A 25,401-nucleotide genomic window follows, 5' to 3' on the forward strand; every position below is an offset into this window, starting at 1 on the left:
GTCAGGAAAACTTAAACAGTCTGGGTCTAAATCCAACCACCATCTCATCATAACTCTTAAAATATTTATCAATTCATCTTCCACCAACCTCATACACAACATTGATTTGTTTTTTAAACCACGTAACTATGTGACCACACATAAGCCACCACCACCTTCAAGAGTTTCCGCATCATGCTACTGATAAGACTTGGAAACATTTATATTTCTCCAATATACTTTACACACCAACTGCTTCCCTCCCACCAACCCAACTCCAAAAACCCCAGTTTAGTTAACTTTAAACACATGCAGTCTACATTTTGTATAGCAAATTAGCTGATAGAAAAGTTAGGGAAAAATAAAAAGGCACAGTCCTACTACTGGATTTCAAAATCATGGAATCATAGAATTCTTATGGCATGGAAGGCAATGATTTGTCCCATTGAGTCTCTGCTGTGCACAGATAACACAATCCCATCAGTTCCCTTTGCCCACTCTTTCCCCATAACCCTGCCAATTGTTTCCTGTCAAAGCCTATCCATTTCGCCTTAAAAAGTTTCCCTATTCTTACAGGTGGTGAGCTCTACTCCACAAATAGAGTCATATAGCACGGAAACAGGCCCTTCTGCCCAATTCATCTGTGCCAACCAGGGTCTTAAAAAAAGGTTTTCCTACACATTCATCTTGCCTCTTTATTTGGAATTGGAATTGCTTTATTTGTACCAAGGTAGTGAAAAACTTGTCTTGCATACCATTCACACAGATCAATTCATTACACATTACAATGAGGTAGTACAAGGTAAAATACAGAATGCAGAATAAAGTGTAACAGCTACAGAGAAAGTGCAGTGCAGGTAGACAATAAGGTGCAAGGTCATAACAAGGTACATTGTCAGGTCAAGAGTCCATCTTATCGTACTAGGAAACTGTTCAATAACAGTGGGATAGAAGCTGTCTTTGAGCCTGGTGGTACATGCTTTCAGGCTTTTGTATCTTCTGCCCAATGGGAGAGGGGAGAAGATCTAGAACTTTTTATACCTGTGCCAGGTTAGAAGGAGCCAGTCTTTTAAAATAAAGATGTGTAGAAATTTCTTCTTGCAGAGGGTAGTGAATCTCTGGAATTTTCTACCCCAGGGAATTGTGGAGGGTAGATCACTGGAAGTGGAAATAGACACATTTTTGAAATATCAGAGAATTAAGGGCTATGGGGAGCTAGGACAGAAAGAGGAATTGAGGCCACAGCCATAATCATATTTGGTTAGGCCACATTTCAAATATTGCATTCAGTTCTAGTCGCCTCATTACAGGAAGGGCATAGATGATTTGGAGAGGGTGTAGAAGAGGATCACCAGGATATTGCTAAGGAGAGGTTGGACAAACTTTTCGATCTGGATAGAGCAGCGAGCGAGCGGAAGCAGCCGAGGAGTTCCAAACAGATACGTTTTTTTTTCCTAACGGTTCGGGGATAGCGGGGAGTAACTGCGCAGGCGCATGACGTCAATCGGTAGCGCGCAAGCAGTTTAAAAAGACTGCCATAACCAGCGGGCAGCATTGGAGCAGGCAGCTAGTGAGTGGGAACAGAGTGTTTTGGGCTTTGGCTCAAGGGGCTTAGGCGTAAAGGGGCGAGGCGGGTGAGTAGCTGGTAGGTAAAGGTAAGTGTTACCTATTACTGTTATAAACTTTTAAGTAGGATAAAACTAGGTAGGGAAAGAATTAGTTTAGATGGAGGACGTGGTGGTGTGCTGCAGCTGCATGATGTGGGAGCTAGTGGACCCTGCTGGGGTGCACGGTGACCGCATCTTCAGTAGGTGCTTGAGGCTGGAGGAGCTTCAGCTCACAATCGATGAGCTGGAGTTGCAGCTTCAAACACTGCGAAGCATCAGGGAGGGAGAGAGTTATGTAGATACTGTGCATCGGGAGAAAGTCACCCCCCCCCCCCCCCTTAGAGCAGGTACTTCTGGGGTCCAGGAAGTAGATAGAAGGGTGACTGTCAGGGGAGAGAAAAGGAAAAAGAAAACGAACAGGCAGATAGTGCAGAGGACCCTGGAGGCTGTTCCCCTCAATAACAGGTTTTCCGCTTTGGAAGCTGTTGAGGGGGATGACCTGCAGGGATCAAGCAGCAGTAGCCAGGTCTCTGGCACTGCTCAGAAGGGAGAAGAGGAGGGCAGTAGAGATTGGGGACTCGATAAACAGGGAAACAGATAGGAGGTTCTGTGGAAGTGAGCATGAATCCCGGATGGTACGTTGCCTCCCAGGTGCCAGGGTCTGGGATGTCTCTGATCGGGTCCACAGGATTCTTGAGCAGGAGGGAGAACAGCCAGAGGTCGTGGTACACGTTGGTACCAATGACAAAGGTAGGAAGAGGGATGAGATCCTGAAATGTGAGCTCAGGGAGCTAGGCAGAAGGCTGAAGAACAGGACCTCAAGGGTAGCAATCTCAGGATTGCTGCCAGTGCCGTGCGATAGTGAAGGTAGGAACAGGAGGAGATGGCAAATGAATACGTGGCTGAGGAGTTGGTGCAGGAGGGAAGGTTTTAGATTTTTGGATTATTGGGATCACTTCTGGGGAAGGTGGGACCTGTACAGAAAGGATGGGTTACACCTGAACCCAAGGGGAGGGCCAATATCCTTGCAGGCAGGTTTGCTAGGGTGGTTCAGGAGGGTTTAAAACTAGTTTGCGAGGGGGATGGGAACCAGAGGGGTAGGTCAGGGGAAGAACAGGATGGGGAAAAGTCAGATCTAACATAAATTTTTAAATTTTATTTACAGCGTGGTAACAGGCCCTTCCGGCCCAACGAGTCAGTGCCGCCCATTTTAAATCCCCAAATTAACCTACCCATACATCTTTAGAATGTGGGAGGAAACCGGAGCACCCGGAGGAAACCCACGCAGACACGGGAGAACGCACAAACTCCTTACAGACAGCAATGGGAATCGAACCCCGATCGCTGGCGCTGTAATAGCATTGCGCTAACCGCTACGCTCCCGTGACTTTGAGACTTTGAGGAAGGAGAAGCAGAGTACAGGGTATAAAAGTAGAAAGGTGGATGGGCTAAAGTGCATTTACTTAAATGCAAGAAGTATCAGGAATAAGGGTGATGAACTGAGAGCTTGGATAAGTACATGGGACTATGATATTGTGGCTCTTGCAGAGACTTGGCTGTCACCAGAGTAGGAATGGATATTGAATATTCCTGAGTTTTAGTGTTTCAAACGGGTTGGGGGGTGGTGGGTGGGGTGGCGGCGGCGATACTGGTCAGGGATACTATTACAGCTGCAGAAAGGGTGGATAACATAGAAGGATCCTTTCTAGAGTCAGTTATGGGTGGAAGTTAGGAACAAGAAAGGAGCAGTTACTATACTGGGAGTATGCTATAGGCCCCCCATTAGCAGCAGGGATACTGAGGAGCAGATTGGGAGGCAGATTTTGGAAAGGTGCAAGAATAACAGGGTTGTTATCATGGGAGACTTCAACTTCCCAAATATTGATTGGCACCTGCTTAGTGCCAAAGGTTTAGATGGGGCAGAGTTTGTTAAGTGTGTCCAGGACGGATTCCTGTCACAGTATGTTGACAGGCCGACTAGAGGGAATGCCGTATTAGATCTAGTATTAGGTAATGAACTGGGTCAGGTGACAGATCTCTCGGTAGGTGAGCATTTGGGGACAGTGACCACCGCTCCATAACCTTTAGCATTGTCATGGACAAGGATAGGAGCAAAGAGGACGGAAAGATATTTAATTAGGGAAAGGTAAATTATGAGGCTATAAGGCTAGAACTTGAGAGTGTAAATTGGGATGACTTTTTTTTTGAAAGAAAATGTACTATGGAGATGTGGTCGGTATTCAGGGATCTCTTGCAGGATGTTTGGGACAAATTTGTCCCGGTGAAGCAGAGAAAGAATGGCAGGGTGAAGGAACCATGGGTGACAAGAGAGGTGGAACAACTAGGGTTAAGGAGAATCCCAAGGCTTTTGTCCTCATACGTGAAGAGCAGAAGGATGACGAGAGTAAAGGTAGGTCTGATTAGAGACAAAGGTGGGAAGATGTGCCTAAAAGCTGTGGAAGTGGGTGAGGTTCTCAATGAATACTTCTCTTCAGTATTCACCAAGGAGAGGGGCCTTGATGATGCTGAGGACAGTGTTGGTAAGGTTAATATTGTGGAGCATGTAGATATCAAGAGCGAGGATGTGTTGAAGCTGTTAGAAAATATTAGGACAGATGAGTCCCCGGGGCCTGACGGAATATTCCCCAGGCTGCTTCATGAGGTGAGGGAGGAGATTGCTGAACCGTTGGCTAGGATCTTTGAGTCCTCATTGTCCATGGGAATGGTACCAGAGGATTGGAGGGTGGCAAATGTTGTCCCCTTATTCAAAAAAGGTAGTAGGGATAGTCCAGGGAATTACAGACCAGTGAGCCTTACGTCTGTGGTGGGCAAGCTGTTGGAAAGGATTCTAGGAGATAGGATCTATGAGTATTTAAAGAATCATGGACTGATTAGGGAAAGCCAGCATGGCTTTGTGAAGGGAAGATCTTGCCTCACAGGCCTGATAGGGTTCTTTGAGGAGGTGACCAGGAAGATTGATGAGGGTAGTGCAGTAGATGTGGTCTACATGGATTTTAGTAAGGTGTTTGACAAGGTTCCACATGGTAGGCTTCTTCAGGAGGTCAGAGGGCAAGGGATCCAGGGAGGCTTGGCCATGTGGATTTAGAATTGGCTTGCCTGTAGAAAGCAGAGGATTGTGGTGGAGGGAGTGCATTCAAATTGGGGGGCTGTGACTAGTGGTGTCCCACAAGGATCTGTTCTTGGACCCCTACTTTTCATGATATTTATTAATGACTTGGATGAGGGGGTGGAAGGGTGGGTTAGCAAGTTTGCAGATGACACAACGATCAGTGGTGTTGTGGATAGTGTGGAGGGCTGTTGAAGCTTAAAGGGCTATTGATAGGATGCAGAGCTGGGCTGAGAAGTGGCACATGGAGTTCAATCCAGAGAAGTGTGAGGTCGTACACTTTGGAAGGACAAACTCCAGGGCGGAGTACAAGGTTAATGGCAGGATTCCGGGGAGTGTGGAGGAGCAGAGGGATCTGGGGGTTGATATCCACAGATCACTGAAAGTTGCCTCACAGGTGGATAGGGTAGTTAAGAAAGCTTATGGGACGTTAGCTTTCATAAGTCGTGGGAATGAGTTTAAGAGCCGCGAGGTAATGATGCAGCTCTACAAAACTCTGGTTAGACCACACTTAGAGTAATGTGTCCAGACATTGTTAGATAAGCATATGGAAGAACTTAAAATAGGAGGATATGTGGGAGGAAGGGGTTAGATAGTCTTAGGCACAACATGGTGGGCCGAAGGGCCTGTATTGTGCTGTATTGTTCTATGGTTCTATGTTTTCTCTGGAGCATCAGAGGCTGAGGGGTGACCTGATAGAAGTATGTAAAATTATCAGAGGCATAGACAGGCGAGATAGTCTTTTCCTCAGGGTGGAAATGTCAAATACTAGAGGGCATAGCTTTAAGGTGAGAAGGGGAAGTTTAAAGGAGATTTTCATGGCAAGTACTTAAAAGTGGCAGATGCCTGGAATGCACTGCCAGGGGAAGTGGTGGAAGCAGATACTATAATTTAAGAGGCATTTGAACAGGCACATGAACAGGCAGGGAAGAGGGATATGGACCTTCTGTAGGAAGATGGAATGAGTTAGATTGGCATGGTCAGCACAGATATCGTGGGCCAAAGGGACTGTTCCTGTGCTGTACTGTTCTATGTTCTATTGAATGGCAGATTAGGCAGGCCAGGTGGCCCACACTCGCTCCCATGTTCTTTCATTCTTGAGTTAATGGGAACACTACAACATAGTACAGGCCCTTCAGTCCATAACGTTGTGCCGACATTTTAACCTACTGCAAGATCAATCTAACCATTCCATCCCATGAACCCCTCCATTTTTCTATCATCCATGTGTCTATCTAAGAGTCTCTTAAATGTCCCTAATGTATCTGCCTCTAACAGCACCCCTGGAAGCACGTTCCACGCACCCACCACTCTCCGTACTTTCCTCCAAACACCTTAAAATTATGTCCCCTCGTGTTAGCCATTTCCGCCCTGGGAAACGGTCTCTGGCTACCCACACGATCTGTGCCTCTTATCATCTTGTACACCGCTATCAGGTCACCTCTCATCCTCCTTCGCTCCAAAGAAAAAAGCCCTAGCTCACTCAACCTATCCTCATAAGACATGCTCTCCAATCCAGGTTGCATCCGGTAAATCTCCTCTGTACCCTTTCTAAAGCTTCCACATCCTTCCTACAGTGAGGTGACCAGAACTGAACACAATATTTTAAGTGTGGTCTAACCAGGGTTTTATAGAGCTGCAACACTACCTTGTGGCTCTTGAATTCAACCCCCCTACTAATGAGGGCCAACATGCCATATGCCTTCTTAACAACCCTATCAACTTACGTGGCAACTTTGAGGGATCTATGGACTTGGGCCCCAAGATCCCCATGTTCCTCCACACTGCTAAGAATCTTGCCATTAACCCTGTATTCTGCCTTCAAATTCAACCTTCCAAAGTGAATCACTTCACACTTTTCAGGGTTGAACTCCATCTGCCATTTCTCAGCCCAGCTTTGCATCCTATCAATGTCCCATTGTAAATGTTGACAATCTTCTACACTATCCACAACACTACCAACCTTTGTGTCATCTGCAAACTTACTAACCCACCCTTCCACTTCCTCTTCCAAGTCACTTATAAAAATCACAAAGAGCGGAGGTCCCAGGACAGATCCCTGCAGAACACCACTGGTCACCGACCTCCAGGCAGAATATGCTCCATCTACAACCACCGTCTGCCTTCTATGGGCAAGCCAGTTGCGAATCCACACAGCCAAGTTTCCCTGGATCCCATGCCTCCTGACCTTCTGTATGAGCCTATCATGGGGAACGTTATCAACCGCCTTACTAAAGTCCATATACACTGCTCTACCCTCAATGTGTTTTGTCACATCCTCAAAGAATTCAATCAGACTTATGAGGAATGACCTGCCCCTAACAGAGCCCTGTTGATTATCCCTAATCAGACTATGCTTCTCCAAATGCTCATAAATCCTGTCCCTAAGAATCTTTTCCAATAATTTGCCCACCACTGAACTAGACTCACTGGTCTATAACTCCCAGGGTTATCCCTGCTCCCTTTCTTGAACAAAGGAATAACATTTGCCACCCTCCAATCATCTGGTACTACTCCTGTGGCCAGTGAGGATGCAAAGATCATCGCCAAGGGCTCAGAAATCTCTTCCCTCGCTTCCGGTAGTATCTTGGGATATATCCTGTCCAGTCCTGGGGACTTATCTATCCTAATGTTTTTCAAAAGTTCCAGCACATCCTCCTTCTTAACATCAAGATGTTCTAGTTTATCAGTCTGTTTTACACTGTCCTCACAAATGTCAAGGTCTCTCTCATAGGTGAATACTGAAGCAAAGTATTCATTAAGGATGTCCCCTACCTCCTCTGACTCCAGGCACGTTTCCTTCTCTATCCCTAATCGGTCCTACCTTCACTCTAATCATCTTCCTCTTCTTCACATATGAGTAGAATGCCTTGGGGTTTTCCTTAATCCTACTCGCCAAGGCCTTCTCGTGCCCCCTTCCATCTCTCTTGAGTCCATTCCTGGGTCCAAACCCATCACAAACAGCTCAATTACATCTCCTCTCAACCTTCCTTGATCCAAGGAAAACAATCCCAGCTTTTCCAGTCTAACCTTGGAGCTGAAATCACTCATCCCTGGAATGGAAAAGTTATCGCTGTAAATCTTTTCTGCGCACTCTGTAGTATCAGTACTGTGCATCCTTTCTGAAGTGAAGAAATCAGAACAGGACTCAAAAACAGCATTTTAAACAGGTTTGATAGGTTTAACTAACTAAATCAAACATTTTATTGCATACTGCTCATCACTACAGAGAAAGTGGTTATTACTTTGAAAAATGATAGAGCTTTTTATAGAAATAGATCCCTGGATAGGCCACATGAATAGTGCTTGTGGAGACATTGGAGCAGCTGATTGAGAGACTGAGATATGCACTTGAGTGGAAATAAGTTACAAGATGTGAAAAAAAAATAAGCAAAGGAGACTGGCAGGATTGCCTAACAGCTGGCAAAAAACTCAGTGGGGGGGGGGGAGGGGGGGCTTAAATGGCTTCCTCTTTACCCATCATAATTCCCAACAATAATCAGCAGCATGCCCCAGAATAGGACAAATGCAAGGGTCCTTGCAAACTTGCCAGTGACTCAATATCATTGTCCAACTTGTACATAAAAAGATAGTCAGCAGAATAGTTTGTCAATCGCCTCACAATTTTTAATCTACTAAGACTCCAAACAACAACATTCGACTATGAAGAATAATTTGACTAATCCCTAGTCATTCAACTCTAGAAATGCCTGTGACAAGGTGGTTTGTTGTTTAATATTTCCTTCTTTGCAGGGGCAACATGCTATATCTCTGATTGAGAGTAAATGGAGCTTATTGGTATTAATCTATTGCTGCCGATCATTGATGACTACTTGAAGACAGGATACAGGGTTCAAATGTCACTTAATCACAGGATCAAACAGCAAATTTCAATCTGCTGTCTCAATGTCTCCAAGCAAATTTCAATGTAAAACACAACTTCCTGAAATGCTCTTACAAATTAGTAACAACTTGTAGTAATTAATAACAAATTAGTAAATAAGTAACCTACCAACCTGCAACTGGTCCATTGTTAATGCAAATGGTGGTTGATAGGTTACTTATTTACAAGAACTGCTGCATTTTATGCTATTATGGTGAAATTTCATAAGAGGGTAATTGGTACTTAGGAAGTTTGGCCTGCCCATAGAAAAAGTCTAGCAGCCCAGTAGGATCTCCTATCTACATGCAATTTAAGGAGTCATAGACAGGGTAGGTGGCAAGAAACCTTTTCATATGGCTGATCAAAAGCAAAAGGTTTAAGGTAAGGCATTTATAGGGGATTTGGGGAAGAATTCGTCACCCCAAGGGTGGTTGCAATCAGGTTGCTGAAATCTAGAGCAAAAAAATCTAGAGCAAAAAAAAAAGTGGGTTGAGGGAAATGGATAGTCAACGTTTCAGATCGAGACCCCATCAGCTAGACTGAAAGAGCAGAGGGACGATGGAATCAGAATCAGATTTATTATCACTGACATACGTCGTGAAATTTGTTGTTTTGCGGCAACAGTACAGTGCAAGACATAAAGGCATAAAAATTACTGTTACAAAAATAAATAAATAGTGCAAAAGAGGAAGAATGAGGTAGTGTTCACAGACCATTCAGAAATCTGATGACGGGAGGGGAAGAAGCCGTTCCTGACACATTGAGTGTGGGTCTTCAGGCTCCTGTACCTCCTCCCCGATGGCAATAATTTTTTTTAACCAAAATAAACTTTATTCATAATAAAAGACAAACTATATACAATAATAAAACAATGCAAACCTTTACATTCGTGTACAGGTCAATTATTAGTGTTACTTTTTATACAAACCACAGCACCAATGCCACTCGTGTGGCTCCCTGGGGTGATACCCCAATCTCATATTTTCAATCTTTAATGGGCTTCCTCACCTGACCTGACCCGACCCAACCCCTCCCTCTCCTGTGGCAGAAGAACCCTAAACTGTCATCCTTCCCCACCGAGCCCTTGTGTTGGCTGCACCCAGCTTCAGTGCATCCCTCAGCACGTACTCCTGCAGCCTGGGAATGTGGCAGTCGGCAGCATTCCCCTATGGACATCTCGCAGTGCCGATGGTAATAATGTGAAGAAGGCATATCCCAGGTGGTGAGGGTCCTTAATGACGGATGCCACCTTCTTCAGCAGTATAAAGAGGTGAAGGGGAGGGGTGGAGCAAGAATAGGCAAGTGATAGGTGGATCCAGGTGAGGAGGGGTTGATGGGCAAGTGGGGTGGGGGTGGGGAAGTGAAGGCTGGAGATAGCGACAGAAGCTGGGAGGCGACAGGTGGAAGCAAAGGGGCAGTGGAGGCAGCTACACTCACAACATCTGGGAGGAGCAGGTGAATAGCCAAAGTATACGTTACGGAGCAAGTGTTGGTAAATGGGATCGGTAGAGTTGGTTACTCCCCGGTCAGCACTGCGCTGCATAGCTTGATCTTGCCGGCCCCCGCCATGCCACGGTAATGGAGTGATACCTCTCGCCACAGGCCGAAGGCAGTGGCGAGAGGTATCACTCCATTACCAGCAGTGACCTAGCGTTAAGCCCCGTCTCTGCCTCAGTTATAACAAATATTACCTGTCGACATCGGTTTGACAGGATAGCTCCTGCTCGGCGACGCCCGATCCAAGCATTGCGAACCCGTTCCCGTCCGCGCACCTCACTCTGTCGCTTCCCCCTCCGCCGAGACCACTCGGTTGGCGCGCTTTTCCAGCTCCCGCGCTCCGATTGGTGCTCGCCAACTGCCAGTCTGCGCCCACATCACGCCCAGCTCCTGGCTGAGTGGGCGGGGCCCAGGAGATCGCTCGCTCGGTGGGGCCCAGCTGACCAAAGGGGCGGGGCGGGGCGGTCCTGCTCGGTGGGCGGGGCCCAGCTCACTAAAGGGGCGGGGCCCAGCTCACCAAAGGGGCGGGGCGGTCCTGCTCTGTGGGTGTGGCTCTGCCGCACCGGGGTCGGGGCAGAATCCAGATCAAAGGATGGGCCGGACCACCGCACTGGGGGTTGGGGTTGGGGTTGTGCCTGTGCCGGCTGTCTCAGGGATGCATTTGCAATAGTGCATTGGCGCCGGTATTGCTTTGGTGTTCATGATGCATTCCCAGGAACGTGAGTGTTAATGAAGTTAGCACTAAGAGGAGGTATTGTCATTGATAAAGAGATGTGTTACACCAACACTGCTGCTGTCCCGGGACACTGGCGCAAACTCCTACTCTCTCCACTATTGCATCTTGAAGTAGCGGGAACCTGGGTCCCTGCCACCTGGCATGAATCTTTGCCCTCCAGGAACTTTTCCTGCAGCAATGAAAACTCACAGCTCCTAATGGAGAGGCTATCTGTGAGGGCTGGGATTGGGTGGTAGGACAAGTAATATGGCCCCCTCAGCACTGAGAAGTGCGGCTCTGCTGGACCGTGCCTGGGACAGTGACCATGGGCCATTGCTGGGGACTGGCGTTACCTGCTCTATGTGTTGACAGAGTGTCAGGATCCTACAGTCTCATCGCCTCCTCTTGGATGTGATGGATCTGTCTTCCCCTTTGTCTACCGGCACAGCTCTGCCTAGCTCAGAGATTTCTCTATGTGGTTGGGAGTACCATCAGTTCCCAGCTATGGTTCACATGCATCATGCCAGTCGGTGTGCAGCTTTGAACCACACATCTCAGTGCTGAGCAGCTACAATATTTTTCCAGGCCTGCCCGACAGCACCCCTCCTAGGCAGAGTCTCCATACCAAGTCATGGGAGACACATTGCTTTTAAACTAGTTTTTTCTGCATGCATGGGCTGCTTTATTTGCTGAGGAATTGAAAATGGAATCAAACATTGTGTAATAATCAGCAAATTATCCCCATTTCTGACCATATGATGGAAGGTTATTGAATCATTAATTGACTGTAAGGATACTATTCCATTCTCCCAGTTGCTCCAAACATGTCCTATTTGTTCAGATGATGAGACTTTCTGCACAGGTGCCTTTGAAATGTCTTTCTTCTTCCTGAACCATGGCTTCCCTTCTACTGTACAGGACAGAGCCTTTGACAGATCTCATCTATTTTCCGTATTCTGCCAACTTATCCCCTTTCTTCCTGAACAGAGCAGGGTCAGAGTTCCCTAGCCCTCACCTTCCAACCCACCAGCCACAACATTCAACACATCGCACTTTGCAATTTCCACCACCTTCAATGTGATTCCACCAGCAGACACGCAATCCCTTCCTCCCTCTTCAGCATTTGGAGAGGACCATTCCCCTCGCAACTCCTTGGTGTGCTCTTCCGTCCCCACCAATCACTCCCCATCTTGCATCACTTTCCCATGCAACTGCATGAGGTGCAACATACGTCCTTTCAGCTCTTCCCTTTTCCCCTTCCAGGGACCCAAACAGTCCTTAAAGGTGAACCAGAAATTCACTTGCATTTCTTCTAATCTTTTGAACTACATTTGGTATATCGGAGACCAAACTTAGATTAAGTGATCACTCTGTCGAACTCCTCTGTGTACCGTGCAGAAGTACTCCTGAACTTCCTGTTTGTTGTCTGTCACTTTAAATGTCCATCTTGCTTCCTCTCTGACCTATCTGTCTGTGGCCTCCAGCACTGTCATAATGAGTCCCATCTAGGAATATTGCAGTCCGCCAAAGAAACTCACTGTTGCTGTCTGTATCTGCTAGAAGTTATCCATTTGTGATTTTGGTTCAGATTGTTTCTCTCAGTTACTACAGCCTGATCTGCTTGGCATGTCTCACAGCTCTGCTATTAGCAATGCATTACATTTCCTGTCTGTGTTATCGTTCTCTAACTGCCTCTATGAACCCACTTGACTGGATGACAGCACTTGCGCTATACATTCCTTCTGCCCCCCCCACCCGCCCCTGCAGATCCTTCTCTGCAACTTAAACAGCTCTTTTATCTTTCTCTCATAGAACTGGCAAAGGGTCTTCAATCTCTGATTCTGGTTCTCTTCCACAGATGCTATCTGATCTGCTGAGCATTTATAGTATTTTTTGTTTTTATTTTAGATTTCTAACATCTGCAATTTTTTTTGACTTTCGTTGTTGACGTAGTTAAAGATCATTGGGACTAATATACAGTGCTGAGGATCTCCTGCAGTGACGTCCTGGGGCCTTCAACATCCACAGCCATCTTTCATTGTGTGAAGTATGATCAAGCATTCTCGCATTTTCCCCCTGATGCCCATTGACTTCAATTTAACCAGGGTTCCTTGACGCCATGCACGGTCAAATGCGGCCTTAATGTCAAGGGCCGTCACTCTCATTTCATTTTATAAAAGGTCAGCAGTAAGTTTTCAAAATGCCAAGGGAATTCATTTTTTGACAGCCTGCTCCATGTAGAAGTGGAATTAAAATCCACCTAATGTAAAGCCCAATCTGTGTGATAGTGATTTCTTAAAAGGATATGAGCTGTACTATAGAAACAGTTTTGTTTTGATGTACAAGTAGGAGGATAAATTCAGCCTCTGATTCCATCCCTGCACATTTTATTTCCTTTTTCTCTGCAGGTAAGCCATAAATGAAGGCTGTACTTGTATGGATTGGGATGAATATAGTCATCACATTTCTTTGGACCATTTCATTTTTGAGACCTGAAGTGATATTTCATAGTGGACCTTAAAACTTATGCAGTAATGTTAGAATAATTTTTTAATGGCACTCCTCAAAATGGCCACTTTTAGATCATTTGGGGTGTTTGGAAATCTCCATGAATCACTGCAAAATGTGTAAGTAATATTAATTTCAAATCTCAATAGCTAATCATTTTTACCTTTTTATTCCTATGCTTTGAAATTCATCTCTGATCAGTAGGGCTAAATGTACTAAATGGAGGTGATGGCATGTTCTGCTCCACTTCGCAAATTAGGTTCATTGAGCATCCGTTGAGCATGATGTCAGGTGGTGAACAACGAGAAAGGTAGAAAGAAGACTACACTGTTTGAGAGTATACATTGGAAGTAAGGCAGGGACCTCTACTTAAGGTGTTTTTCTTGTTCCATCATCAAGGTGTTTTACATTGCTAGATTCGTAGTATGATGCATTCAGCTTATTGGGGCTGGACTGACTCTTTGGTATCCCCACTACCCTGCACACTTTTCCTTTCAAATCCCTTTAAGAATTAAAATTCAACCTGCTTCCAGCTCTCTCTCAGGCAGGTCATTTCAGATCAAAACAATGCTGCATAATTTTATTTTTCTAATAACTTTGTCTGTCACCTTAAATGTGTGTCCTTCTGTTAAATCTATTAACTTCCTCTGCTTCAAAATGAACAACCCCAAACTCCCCACTCCTTTGACAGGAATGAAGTTTCCAATCCCTGGAGTCATTCTCATAATTTTTTTCTATACCTTTCCTAAGACTATGTCACCCATCCTGAAGAGTCCTGCCCAGAACTAAATTGATTCATTGAAGGACTAACCAATTCTCTATATAAACTGACAAATTCCTTTATTAAACAAATTATTGTATTTGTTTAAAGAGAAACAAGCACATTTCTCTACTGCGTCTGCTACCACAGAGGCAGGCAAGTTCTCCCTACAGGCAAACAGACTCTCAGTGGAACATTTTACCATAGACTTCTTCAAATATTTTTGCTGTGAGCAGCTATTCTAATGGTACAAATCTTATAAGGTGCATACACTCAATAAGATATAAGATTTCTTTATTAGTCACATGTACATCAAAACACGCAGTGAAATGCATCTTTTGTGTAGAGTGTTCTGGGGGCACTCCCCAAGTGTCGCCACGGTGCCGACATAACATGCCAACAACTCCCTAACCTGTACGTCTTTGGAATGTGGGAGGAAACCGGAATACCTGGAGGAAACCCATGCAGACACAGGGAGAACGTAGAAACTCCTTACAGACAGGAGCCGGAATTGAACCTGGGTCGCTGGCGCTGTAATAGAGTTACGCTAACCGCTACACTACCATGCCGCCCAACAGAGATAGATCTCATAGAAGTAGTAATGGTAGAGGACATAGTGGTTAATCACATCAAATGCCAGGGAGGAGGAACAAAAACATATCAGAGCTGCAATTTCAAAGAATATCCATGGCATTCTTGGTGCTGTGAAATAATGGGAAGCCTTGCCAAGTGATACAGAGATTTATGGAAGAAGTGAACAAGGAGCTTAGTAACAATAACATTTAAAAATTGCTTTGAAGAAAGGGAAATGGGGAGATTATGAATAGACAATAAAATCACAGCATGTGCACAGTGTAGGAGGCCATTCTGTCCATCAACTCTATACCAAGAGCAATCTAGTTGGTTATACTCTCCCCAGAGCCCTTACAGATACTTATCCAGCTCCCCCTTGTTCAGTAAAATTGAATCTGCCTCCACTACTATCTGTGGTGGTCCATTCTAAACCTCAGCTACACACTACGTAAAATAGTTTTTCCACGTCAGTCTTAGGTCTTTTGCCAGTCACCATCATTCTACGCCTCTTGCTCCTTGACCCTTATGCCCAATGAGAACAGTTGCTGTCCAACCACTCTATATGCTGTATACCCTTTATCTACTTAATACAAATAACAGCAACTTACCATCTCTTATACAGCACCTTCCAGACCCATGGACTCTGTCATCTCAAAGGACAAGGGAAGTGGTTCTACTGGGATGCCTTCTATTTCCTTTCAAGATAAGGTACTATCTCAATATTCGAAAAGTATCACTCTTCCTTCATTGTCACTGGGTCAAAGTCCTGGACATTCCTGTTCTACATCCCCTCTGCCACACAGCATTTATCAGATGAGAACGTGATCCAACAGCAGTTTCACAATTGGGAAGGGCCATAAATTTTAGCCTTGGCAGTTCCCCAAATCAGTAAAATGAATTTAAAAATGTGTGAGTGAAAACTGGTTATGATTAAGGCAATTCTTGAGACAGGGAGATATAATTCAATCAAATGTTAAATTTTTGTGCCCCGGAGTCATTAATATGAATTTTAAAGGCATTATGATATTAAGGCATTCTGATTTGAAACTTAAACATATGGATGATTTAAAGGAAGAAAGAATGACATTTATATAGCATCGTTCCTGTTCTTGTCATGGTATTCCAAAGTGCTTTATGGAAATTGAAAATAATTTTATTTTTAGTCTATTTCCAAATTTGAGTCTATACCTGAGTAGTTTTTGAGTCTGATATCTAGGTACTCTAAAGCTACAAATTGAGCAATTTAAATAGCTGCAAAGTAGAAAATTAACACTAAGTCAAATTATTGGATAACTCATTGAACTAACAGTTGATTGACATTAAATAGTTAGTGAAAGTGGCAGGCCACTGCAACCCACTAGATGGTGCTCTGCTATTGGCTGAGTTGCACACAAAACAAAACAATTTACATTTGGAAACACTGGCTTCTTTGTTAAAGGTTTGAATTTGCCCATGGAGTAAAGAAAAAAATCTCTACTCTCATGTTAGCGTTGCTTTGGCACACGTTTTGAATGGATAAGAAAGATTTGTTAACAAGCCTCGAATTTCTAAGCATGTGGTGTCTGCAGGAAGCCAGAAAATACAGAGAAATGTCTGCCTCAAACAATATTAATGAGCTCAGCGAATGGATTCCAAACCTTTCTGGCATTCTGGAAACAGAAACATGTTTTCTCTGTTTACGAAATATAATGACATTTGTTGGCAATTGAGTAATGAATAAACAACTTTTTAGCAATGTACTGTTTATTTAAAATGAATCATAATACAGCTCATTGAATTTACTCTGAGGCTTCCTAAGCTGAATAGGCAATGATGGCTTTTTTGGTTCATTTGGAGATATATGCAACAAATGCAAATTTGTATCATTTCTGACAAATGGTATTCATGAGGGTCTATATATATAATGGTCTTAGAGGATACTCTAAAAAGATACCTTCTCATTAATTTAAAACACATTTGATTTCTCAATTGACTTTTTATAATTTACAGAAAATAAAAAAGTATAAATGACATTGATTTTTATCAATTCAATAGTTGATAGTGATCAGCATCTTCCCTTCATAGAGCCATTCTCTCCTTCTCAGAGATACCTTCTCCTTCCAACAATCTTATTTCACAGAAGACCAACTGCCTCTAAATGCCAAACCCTAATTTACATAAGCAGTCTGTCCCCTGATCTCCATAATCTCAGTTCACATTAAGATTCTTCTTCCTGGCCTTTCTTTTCTCACATCAATATTGTCCCCCTGCTCCCAAATGAGATTGACACTTGCTGCCTTTACTTCCTGTTTGTACTATTTGGTTCCCATTGCCGACTTTCATACCACACCTGGCCAGCCAAGATCTCACTGAATTGTGGTTTACGGTTCTCAAAGGCAGATTTCTGTTCCAATGCTTCATCGTTCTTCTCTTCCCTTAATTCCTGGAAGTTCTTTTCCTCTCAATTCCTCTTGTACAATAAAATGGACCCTTTGACCTCACAATCTACCTTGTCATTGCCTTGCACCTTATTGTCTGCCTGTACTGCACTTCCTCTGTAACTGTAACACTGCATTCTGCATTTTGTTATTGCTTTTCACTTGTACTTGTACTACCTCGATGTACTGATGTGATGAAATGATCTGTATGGATGGCATGCGAAACAAAATTTTTCACTGTACCTCGGTACATGTGACAATAATAGACCAATTTACCAATTCCTTCCAGATGCTGTCACATGCCTCTCTTCATTTTTCACTACCACAATCGTTCCCACTTTAGTTTTAATGCTACTGTATATCTGCTCTGATCTCACGCTGTTCCAGAGATTCTTAATCATGCTAAGCTATTGAGAGAATTCCTGCAGCAATACTTCATTTTTGTCACTGTGCTCAGTACCGTGCGCAATTCCAAGATGTCTGTGACACAACAAGATGTGGTCATTGGAAAGTAACGTGAGTGCAAAGCAAAGACCTAGTGCAACAGTAGACAATCCAGTAACCTCCCCTTTAAATCCAGTGAGACTCCCATCAGCAATATCATGGGGAGGTGGTGGGTTTACAAGAGGGTTCTGTTGGGTGAAGCATTATCGGTCAGAAATTCAAATGGATTGTTCATATAAACAGAGCAAAATGGAATTCTGGGGCAAATTACTTACCCCTACAGGCTCTGAAAAGCTATTTTCATCATTGACAAGAGATAAATTCATTTCCCACTCCAAAGTGTCGCTGAACTGCTTGGCATGTTAAACATAAGAGACAATGACTTTGCAGTGGATCGACAGATTACTAAAGCAGTAGCATGAATAATGTGCTATCATACCTGAAATATGATTGAATACTCACCACTTGCCTGGTGAGAGCAATAGTGTTGAAGAGGATAACACCATCTATGATAAAGGAATCTGATTGTCACCCCTTTACCATTCACTCTTCCATCGCTGGCATTCAGTGGCTGCAATGCATCCTATCTACAAATTGCATTTCCACAACTCTATTGCTTCTTTGCTGGCACTTCTGAAGCCAATAATTCTACCACCCAAATAGACAAATACAACAGATGAGTGGGAACCCTGACAACTCCAAGTTCTCATCCAGGACACACACTATCTTGACTTGGAGATAACTTGCCATCCTTCATTGCCAGTACCTCAAAATTCTAAGATTGTTTAGCCAACAATAGTGTAAGAGCATTTTCAATGTAAGGATTGGAGCAGTTCAATAAATCTGCTCATCTTTACATACCCAAGAACAACTAGGATTGGGCAAGAAATGCTGGCTTTCTTAGCCACAATCACAGTCCAAGAATGTGTAGAGAAAAATCTAGTTTTAAGGCTGCTGCATTTCCTACAACAGTGACAAGACTTCAGAAATATTTAGTTGCCTGTAAAGTATTTAAGGATATCATTTTAAAAAAAGAAAGGTACAATATAAAGGTAATACATTCTTGTAATAATTACACCATATATTCCTGTTCATGAGTTACAACAGTGGTTGCTGTGTTTGACAGCAAAGTAAAGTGACTATACTTCTGAATTATTTTTTTCTGCTGGGATGTGAAAGATGCTATATAAAGGCAACCCCATTCCTAGTGACTGTAACACATCTTGTATATAAGTCAACAGACCAACTCAACACACCACCACACTGCTTGTTTGCTGTACTAAAATAATTTTACCCCACCCAGGAGTTGTGCTATATAAGTTTCATTACATCAGAAGCCAAGAATGTAGCAATAAGAAAGGGCCATTCATCAATTTATTTATCCCAACTATCTCCAGCTGCTTCAGCCAACATAAGATCAGAAGTGGGGATGTTCAGTGGTATCTGCATAACGTCCATCTCCTCAGTAAATGAAGCCACCCCAGCCAGCATGCAGCAGAACTGAGACAACATTCAAACATGGGTTGATAAATGGCAAGTGAAGTGCCAGGCAATGACCATTTCCAACAAAAGGGAGTCTAACCACTTACCCCTGACACTCAATGGCATTATGACCACCATGTCCTCCACCACCAGTATCCTGGGTTTCATCACTGACCACAAACTCGACGGACCAGCCACATAAAGAGCAGGTTGGAGGCTGAGTATCCTGTGGCAAGTACTCTTCCCCTGACACCCAAAGGCCTTTTCACCCACTACAAGGTAAAAGTCAGGAGTGTGATGGAATACTTCCTGTCTTGCCTGGGTGAGTTATGCTCCAACAACTCTTAAGAAGCTTGACACTATCTAGGATAAAGCAGCCCATCTGAGTGGCACCTCATCAAACTCCCTAATTATTCATTCCCTCTACCTCATCAAAATCCCTAATTATTCATTCCCTCTACCACTGATGCACAGTGGCTGCATTGTGTGCCATCCATACAATACACTTCAGTGACTAACTCAGACTACTCTGACAACACTTTACAAACCTGCAACCACTATCACCAAGAAGGACAAGGAGAGCGTATGCTTGGGAACCAACATTTGCCGAACCTACTCCAAATCACAGAACTTCTTAACTTGGAAGTATATTGCTTGGCCCTTCATCATTGCTGGGTCTAAGCCCTGGAACCCCAGCAGTACTGTAGTGTATCTTCACCAGAAGGGTGCAGTGGTTCAAGAAGATGCCTCAAGGGCAATTGGCATGGGGCAACATATAATGTTCTTGCTTGAGAATGAAATTGTCTCTATGCTATTACAACAGTGTTTAGATCAGAACTTCTCTATCAGTCTATGTCCATAGAGGAAGAATGCTGATCCTTATTGTAAGTGCTTATTTTATTCAATAAAATACACTTGCTAATTTAAATTACTATCTTCTTGTGCCTTAGAAAGAGGGAGAGAGATTAAGGCAGCTATGATCTTTCTAAATGAAGCAGAAGATTCAAGAGTCTGTGTAGCCTATCCCTGCACTGATGTAAATATACTAAATCTCAGAGATTGGTATGGTGATTAAGGTGCTATCACTTGCCTTGGAGTCTCTTAGAGGGAATGGGGAGAAATATTAACCACTCCTGATTTCCATGTTATGACTGCTTCAGGGAGGTAGACATTGTGTCAAGATACACCCAGGTTGCTTAAGTGAGTAATGGCAGGCTACGTGACTGTATGGTATCACAGCTGACCTCGGTTCTGCAGTTTCCCAATCAGCGCACAAGTATGTGCTGATAGTGATAAGAAGCAGAAAGAGGCATGTGTTTTCCTTACAGACAAATGTAATGTACCACTGCCAAATTTGTGGTCCACTGATACTTATTTTAGACCACGGAACAATTTCAAGAGGATATTTCAAAGTAACATTTCCAACTTTTCTTTTTTACACCCACAGCATCTTTCCCAGTAGGAGTTGTGATATGCACTGTACCTGTTAAGTGAAGAAAACAAAACTCAGCGCAGGTCATTTTAATTTCTGAAGCCACCAATTCAAATACCCATGGCCCTTGTACCTTATTTGTCTACCCGCACTGCAGTTTCTCTGTAACTGTAATACTATATTCTACATTCTGTTATTGATTTTTCCTTTGTGCTGCCTCGATGTACTTATGTTTGGAATGATCTGTCTGGAAAGCATGCAAAGCAACGTTTTTCACTTATTGTACATGTGACAATAATAAACCAATTACTATTCTACAGATTCTGACCCTAGATTTACCCTCTGCTCTCCTCAAAGTGTTGACCCTTGCACCACTTTAATGGTCCAGCAACCCCTGGTACCTCATCCCTGTGGCAATTTTCCACATGTGACCCTTGATGGTCAGTGTTGGCAAGCTACTTGACTAGGAGGTAGATCACAGAAAAGGCTGGTCCTGCCTTCATCTGATGCTGAGACACATGTACTTTCCAGAGGGTGACTGTGTTTTTGGGAATATCCAATAATGAATCAATATGCTTTTGGACTCCTAGTGGATATGTTGAATTAGTCAGGAAACAGACCAAGGTAAAGGATTGGTCATGATCTTATTGAAAACGGAGCAGGCTCAAGGGATTGTGTGGCTAGTTCTCCCTTCCATCTGTCATGTTCTTTTGTTCATGTTTCAATGAAGTCACTAGTTATCTATTTGCCTTCGTTAGCTGGGGGATGCTGTGAGTCTATTAACCCACAATCCTTGGCCTTACTCAGAAGGCCAAGTGAGTGGAGATTAGAATCCCACTGGAGCTTCCCAAATGTGCATGACTATTTTGAAGCAGAGCATTCCCAGTACCCTGGTCAATATGGTTATTTAATTATTAGAACAATTGATATTTTTGTGAGAATTTGCTAGGTGCAGTTTGATGCTGAAATTCCTACAGCAGTGACTGCACTTCAGAAGTACTTTATTGGCTGCAATGTATTTTGGTACATCCAGAGATTGTGAGGAGATGTGAAGCTTGCAGTTGTGTTCAATAAATCAATCTGTTTAATAAAGGGAACAGGTCCAGCAAAAATAGTACAGGACATATTCATGCAGCACACAAGGACAGTTAATAAATGCAATGCTTTTCTTGTAACAGCAAAGGAGTTTAGGTGTGAACACTATTTTCTGTGAAGGATCAGGTAGCAGCAAATGATCCTTTGCTGTAACCATATCCATACAGGGAATTCAGCTAAGATCTGTACTTTGTTCCAGATAATAATTTCAAAGGCATGACTGAGAGTGATTTAAATTCCTAAAGTTCTTCTTCATTCAGGCCCTGTAAATTCCTGCACATTTTTGGTTCTGTGTCCCGACTCATGGGTGTGGAACTATGAGTGATAAAGGCAGATCTGAATATCTTATCGGCAAGTAAATCTTGCCTTTTAACGTTGATCTGGTGAGAATCATTTACTGTACTTAAGGCCTTTGGATCAACAGTTTACATGCTCAAGCTCACGTTTCCCATGAGTGAATGTCTCATTGATAGATTAGTGTTAGTTGGTTAACAAATGCATCAAGAATGATGTTGTATATAACGGGGAGATAAGTGCTACAAGCACCAATAAAATGCCCTTTGGGATCCAGGACATATTCATTGCCTCATTATATAGCATTTTACCCATTGCACACATCATCCTTCTCGACATGTTTGGCGTATTTATCATTCTGTCCATCAGTATAGCACTAGAGTGACAGCATGCATTTTATACTCAAATTATTAGAGTGGGACTTGAATGCCTAACCTGCTTTACTCAAAAATAAAAATGCTACCAGTTGACCCACTTGCAGTCAGGGAAGTTGCTTTCAGAGCAGAGCCCTACATCGGTGATTGTATCTATGGCGTTGTGTATCCCAATATCACCAATGGAGCTAAAACAAACTGAAAGAGGTACAAGTTAGAACAACTTAAAATTTTGCCTGTTGGACAAGAAGCAAAAGTAGATCATGGAAAATATTGGCTTACAAGGGAAGCTATACAAGAAACTAATTGAAAATCAAGACCTTCAGATAATGGAATGAACTATTGACAGTAAATTTTGATTATACTCACCAGGTCAGGCAGCATCTGTGGAAAGAGAAGTGGAGTTAATGTTTCAGGTCAAAGGGCCTTCATCAGAACTGAAAAGTGAGAAATCAAGTTAGTTTTAAGTTGCAGAGTGGTGGAGGGATACAGAAGACAAAAGGAATATCTCTGATAGAGTGAAACCAGGGTTGCTCAAGTGGTTCTGCTATTTATGTGTCAACAAAGAACACAGAACAGTACAGCACAAGAACAGGCCCTTCAGCCCACCATATCTGCACCGTCCATGATGCCAATTTAACAAAACCCATCTGCCAGCAATGTGGACAATATCCCTCTATTCCCTGCCTGTTCATGTGACTGTCTAAATGCCTCTTAAACATAATTGATTGCACTATTGTATCTGCTTCTACCATCTCCCCTGGCAAAGCATTCCAGGCACATACCACTCTCTGTGTAAAAAAACTTGCCTCGCACATCTCCTTTAAACTTTCCTCCTCTCACGTTAAACATATGCCCTCTAGTATTTGAAATTGAAATTGGTTTATTGGAATTGATTTATTATTGTCACTTGTACCAAGGTACAGTGAAAAACTTGTCTTGCATACCATTAATACAGATCAATTAACAGTGCATTGAGGTAGTACAAGGTAAAACAATAACAGAATGCAGAGTAAAGTGTAACAGTGACAGAGAAAGTGCAGTGCAGGTAGACAATAAGGTGCAAGGTCATAACGAGGTAGACTGTGAGGTCAAGAGTCCATCTTATCATACTAGGGAACCATTCAATAGTTTTATAACAGCAGGATAGAAGCTGTCCTTGAGCCTGGTGGTATGTGCTTTCAGGCTTTTATATCTTTTGCCCAATGGGAGAGGAGAGAAGAGAGAACGTTCGGGGTGGGTGGGGTCTTTGATTATGTTGGCTGCTTTAATGAAGCATCGAGAAGTGTAGACAGAGTCCATGGAGGGAAGGCTGGTTTCCACAATTCTCTGCAGTTTCTTGCGGTCCCAGGCAGAGCAGTTGCCATACCAAGCCGTGATACATCCAGATAAGATGCTTTCTATAGTGCATTGATAAAAGTTGGTGAGTGTCAAGGGGGACATGCCAAATTTCTTTAGCCTCCTGAGGAAGTAGAGGCGCTGGTGAGCTTTCTCGATCATGGCGTCTACTTGGTTGGACTAGGACAGACTATTGGTGATGTTCACTCTAAGGAACAGATGTACTTTTACATCACACCAGTGTGGCTGTTTTTTTTAAATAAACAACATTAACTCATTTATCTTGTGCAGAAATAACATGTAAGGGAATGTACAGTGTAGCAGGTCCTAGCCTTTACCTACTATACTGCAAACATTGTATGTGCTTGTGAAATTGCATTTATCCAGGTACACTGAATTTCAATGGACCTTAAGTGAAAAAGAAATGACTGAGATTTTCTTTTTACTTATGCAATTCATGTTTTAGAAAACCTATTCTACAATACACATACTAGGTTCATTCTTCTCCACAATCTAACCATTTCCCCAGTTGGGCAGCTCCTGGGTGTCTGGAGGATCTCCTTCCCATCCAACCTAATTACTGCTAATTCCCATGGTCACCATATTTAAACCAGGAGTAGGATCTTGGAAACAATGGTAAAGGCATTGAGACTCCCAAAAGAAAAAGATGGCTCCATAATAACCAGTCCAGCTCTAACATTATCTATTAAGGATTTTGGTCTTGGCCAAGACTTTTGTTGGTGACCTTATCCAATCTTTGTGGCTCAGCTGCCTCCTTTTCTGTAGTAACAAGTCTTTACCCTCTCCAACTTGGCAATCCCACTGAGACCCAAACTCTGCTTATGGTGTTTACTTGATGAACCTTGACCTGATGTCAGTGTTGAGATAACTACCAAATTGTTTCCTCAGCATAACCTGAGGTTAAGTAATAGTTAAATATTCTGATTCTGCTGTTATATTGCAGGAAGTTGAAAGAACTTCTAAATATTTCAAGATCATCACAGTGGACTTCTGCACTAGCGCAGACAATAAGATAATAAGATAAGATCTTTATTAGTCACATGTACATCAAAACACACAGTGAAATGCATCTTTGCATCGAGTGTTCTGGAGGCAGCCTGCAAGTGTCGCCACGCTTCTGCTGCCAACATAGCATGCCCACAATTTCCTAACCTGTATGTCTTTGCAATGTGGGGGGAAACCGGAGCACCAGGAGGAAACACATGCAGACACGGGGAGAACGTACAAACTCCTTACAGACGGTGGCTGGAATTGAACCCAGGTCTCTGGCACTGTAATAGTGTTACGCTAACCGCTACACTACCATGCTAGCTCCAATAAATGATTGAACATTGAGTCTTCAGCTGCTCTGATGTCTCATCCAATATCTATATCAAACAATTTACAATGCTTTATACTATCATTTTTACAGCCCAGATGTCAGCAACATATATGCTAGTGGTCGACTTCAAACTGAGAAATTATAAACAGGAAACCATTACTATATAACTTTATTGTAGTCTGATTATCTTGTAGCAACTGATTCTTTCTGCGTACTGTAAATCTAACTAACTAAATTAGAAATGAGTTATTTTATGTGAACCATTAGTTAAATAAAAAGGCGTGTTTTAAGTTCCCTTGTGGCTAATGTGGGGTGCTCTCTCCCGCAGGCACTGCACCTAAAAATCAATGGAAAAGGGTTATAATCCTAAAGTTTCTCCAATTTCTCCAAAGAAGAACCCCTCAGTAATGCATATTTATGTTACTAATATCTGGAGTTCTGGACCAATTCTCTAAAGGTTTGAGCTCAAATCTGCCATCAGAGTTGGAGAGTTTAAATTTAATACATTTCTAATAAAAAGGTAGCATCATTACT

At 43.1% G+C, this 25,401-nt stretch overlaps 1 protein-coding gene across 2 annotated transcripts in view; it reads right to left on the reverse strand.

Annotated features, from left to right (window-relative positions):
- The window catches only part of dctd (dCMP deaminase), a 46,634-nt gene extending 36,156 nt beyond the window's left edge, over positions 1 to 10,478 (reverse strand). Inside the window, exon 1 of one of the 2 annotated variants that reach the window (XM_052020538.1) lies at positions 10,288 to 10,416. In XM_052020538.1, coding sequence (XP_051876498.1) covers positions 10,288 to 10,343 — 56 coding nt within the window. In that variant the 5' untranslated portion in view covers positions 10,344 to 10,416. Of the gene's footprint in view, positions 1 to 10,287 lie in introns of both variants that reach the window. The other variant, XM_052020537.1, reaches the window with a different exon arrangement.
- Between the last annotated feature and the right edge of the window lie 14,923 nt (positions 10,479 to 25,401).

Source organism: Pristis pectinata, chromosome 7, assembly GCF_009764475.1.
Source record: "Pristis pectinata isolate sPriPec2 chromosome 7, sPriPec2.1.pri, whole genome shotgun sequence".
Lineage (NCBI taxonomy): Eukaryota > Metazoa > Chordata > Chondrichthyes > Rhinopristiformes > Pristidae > Pristis > Pristis pectinata.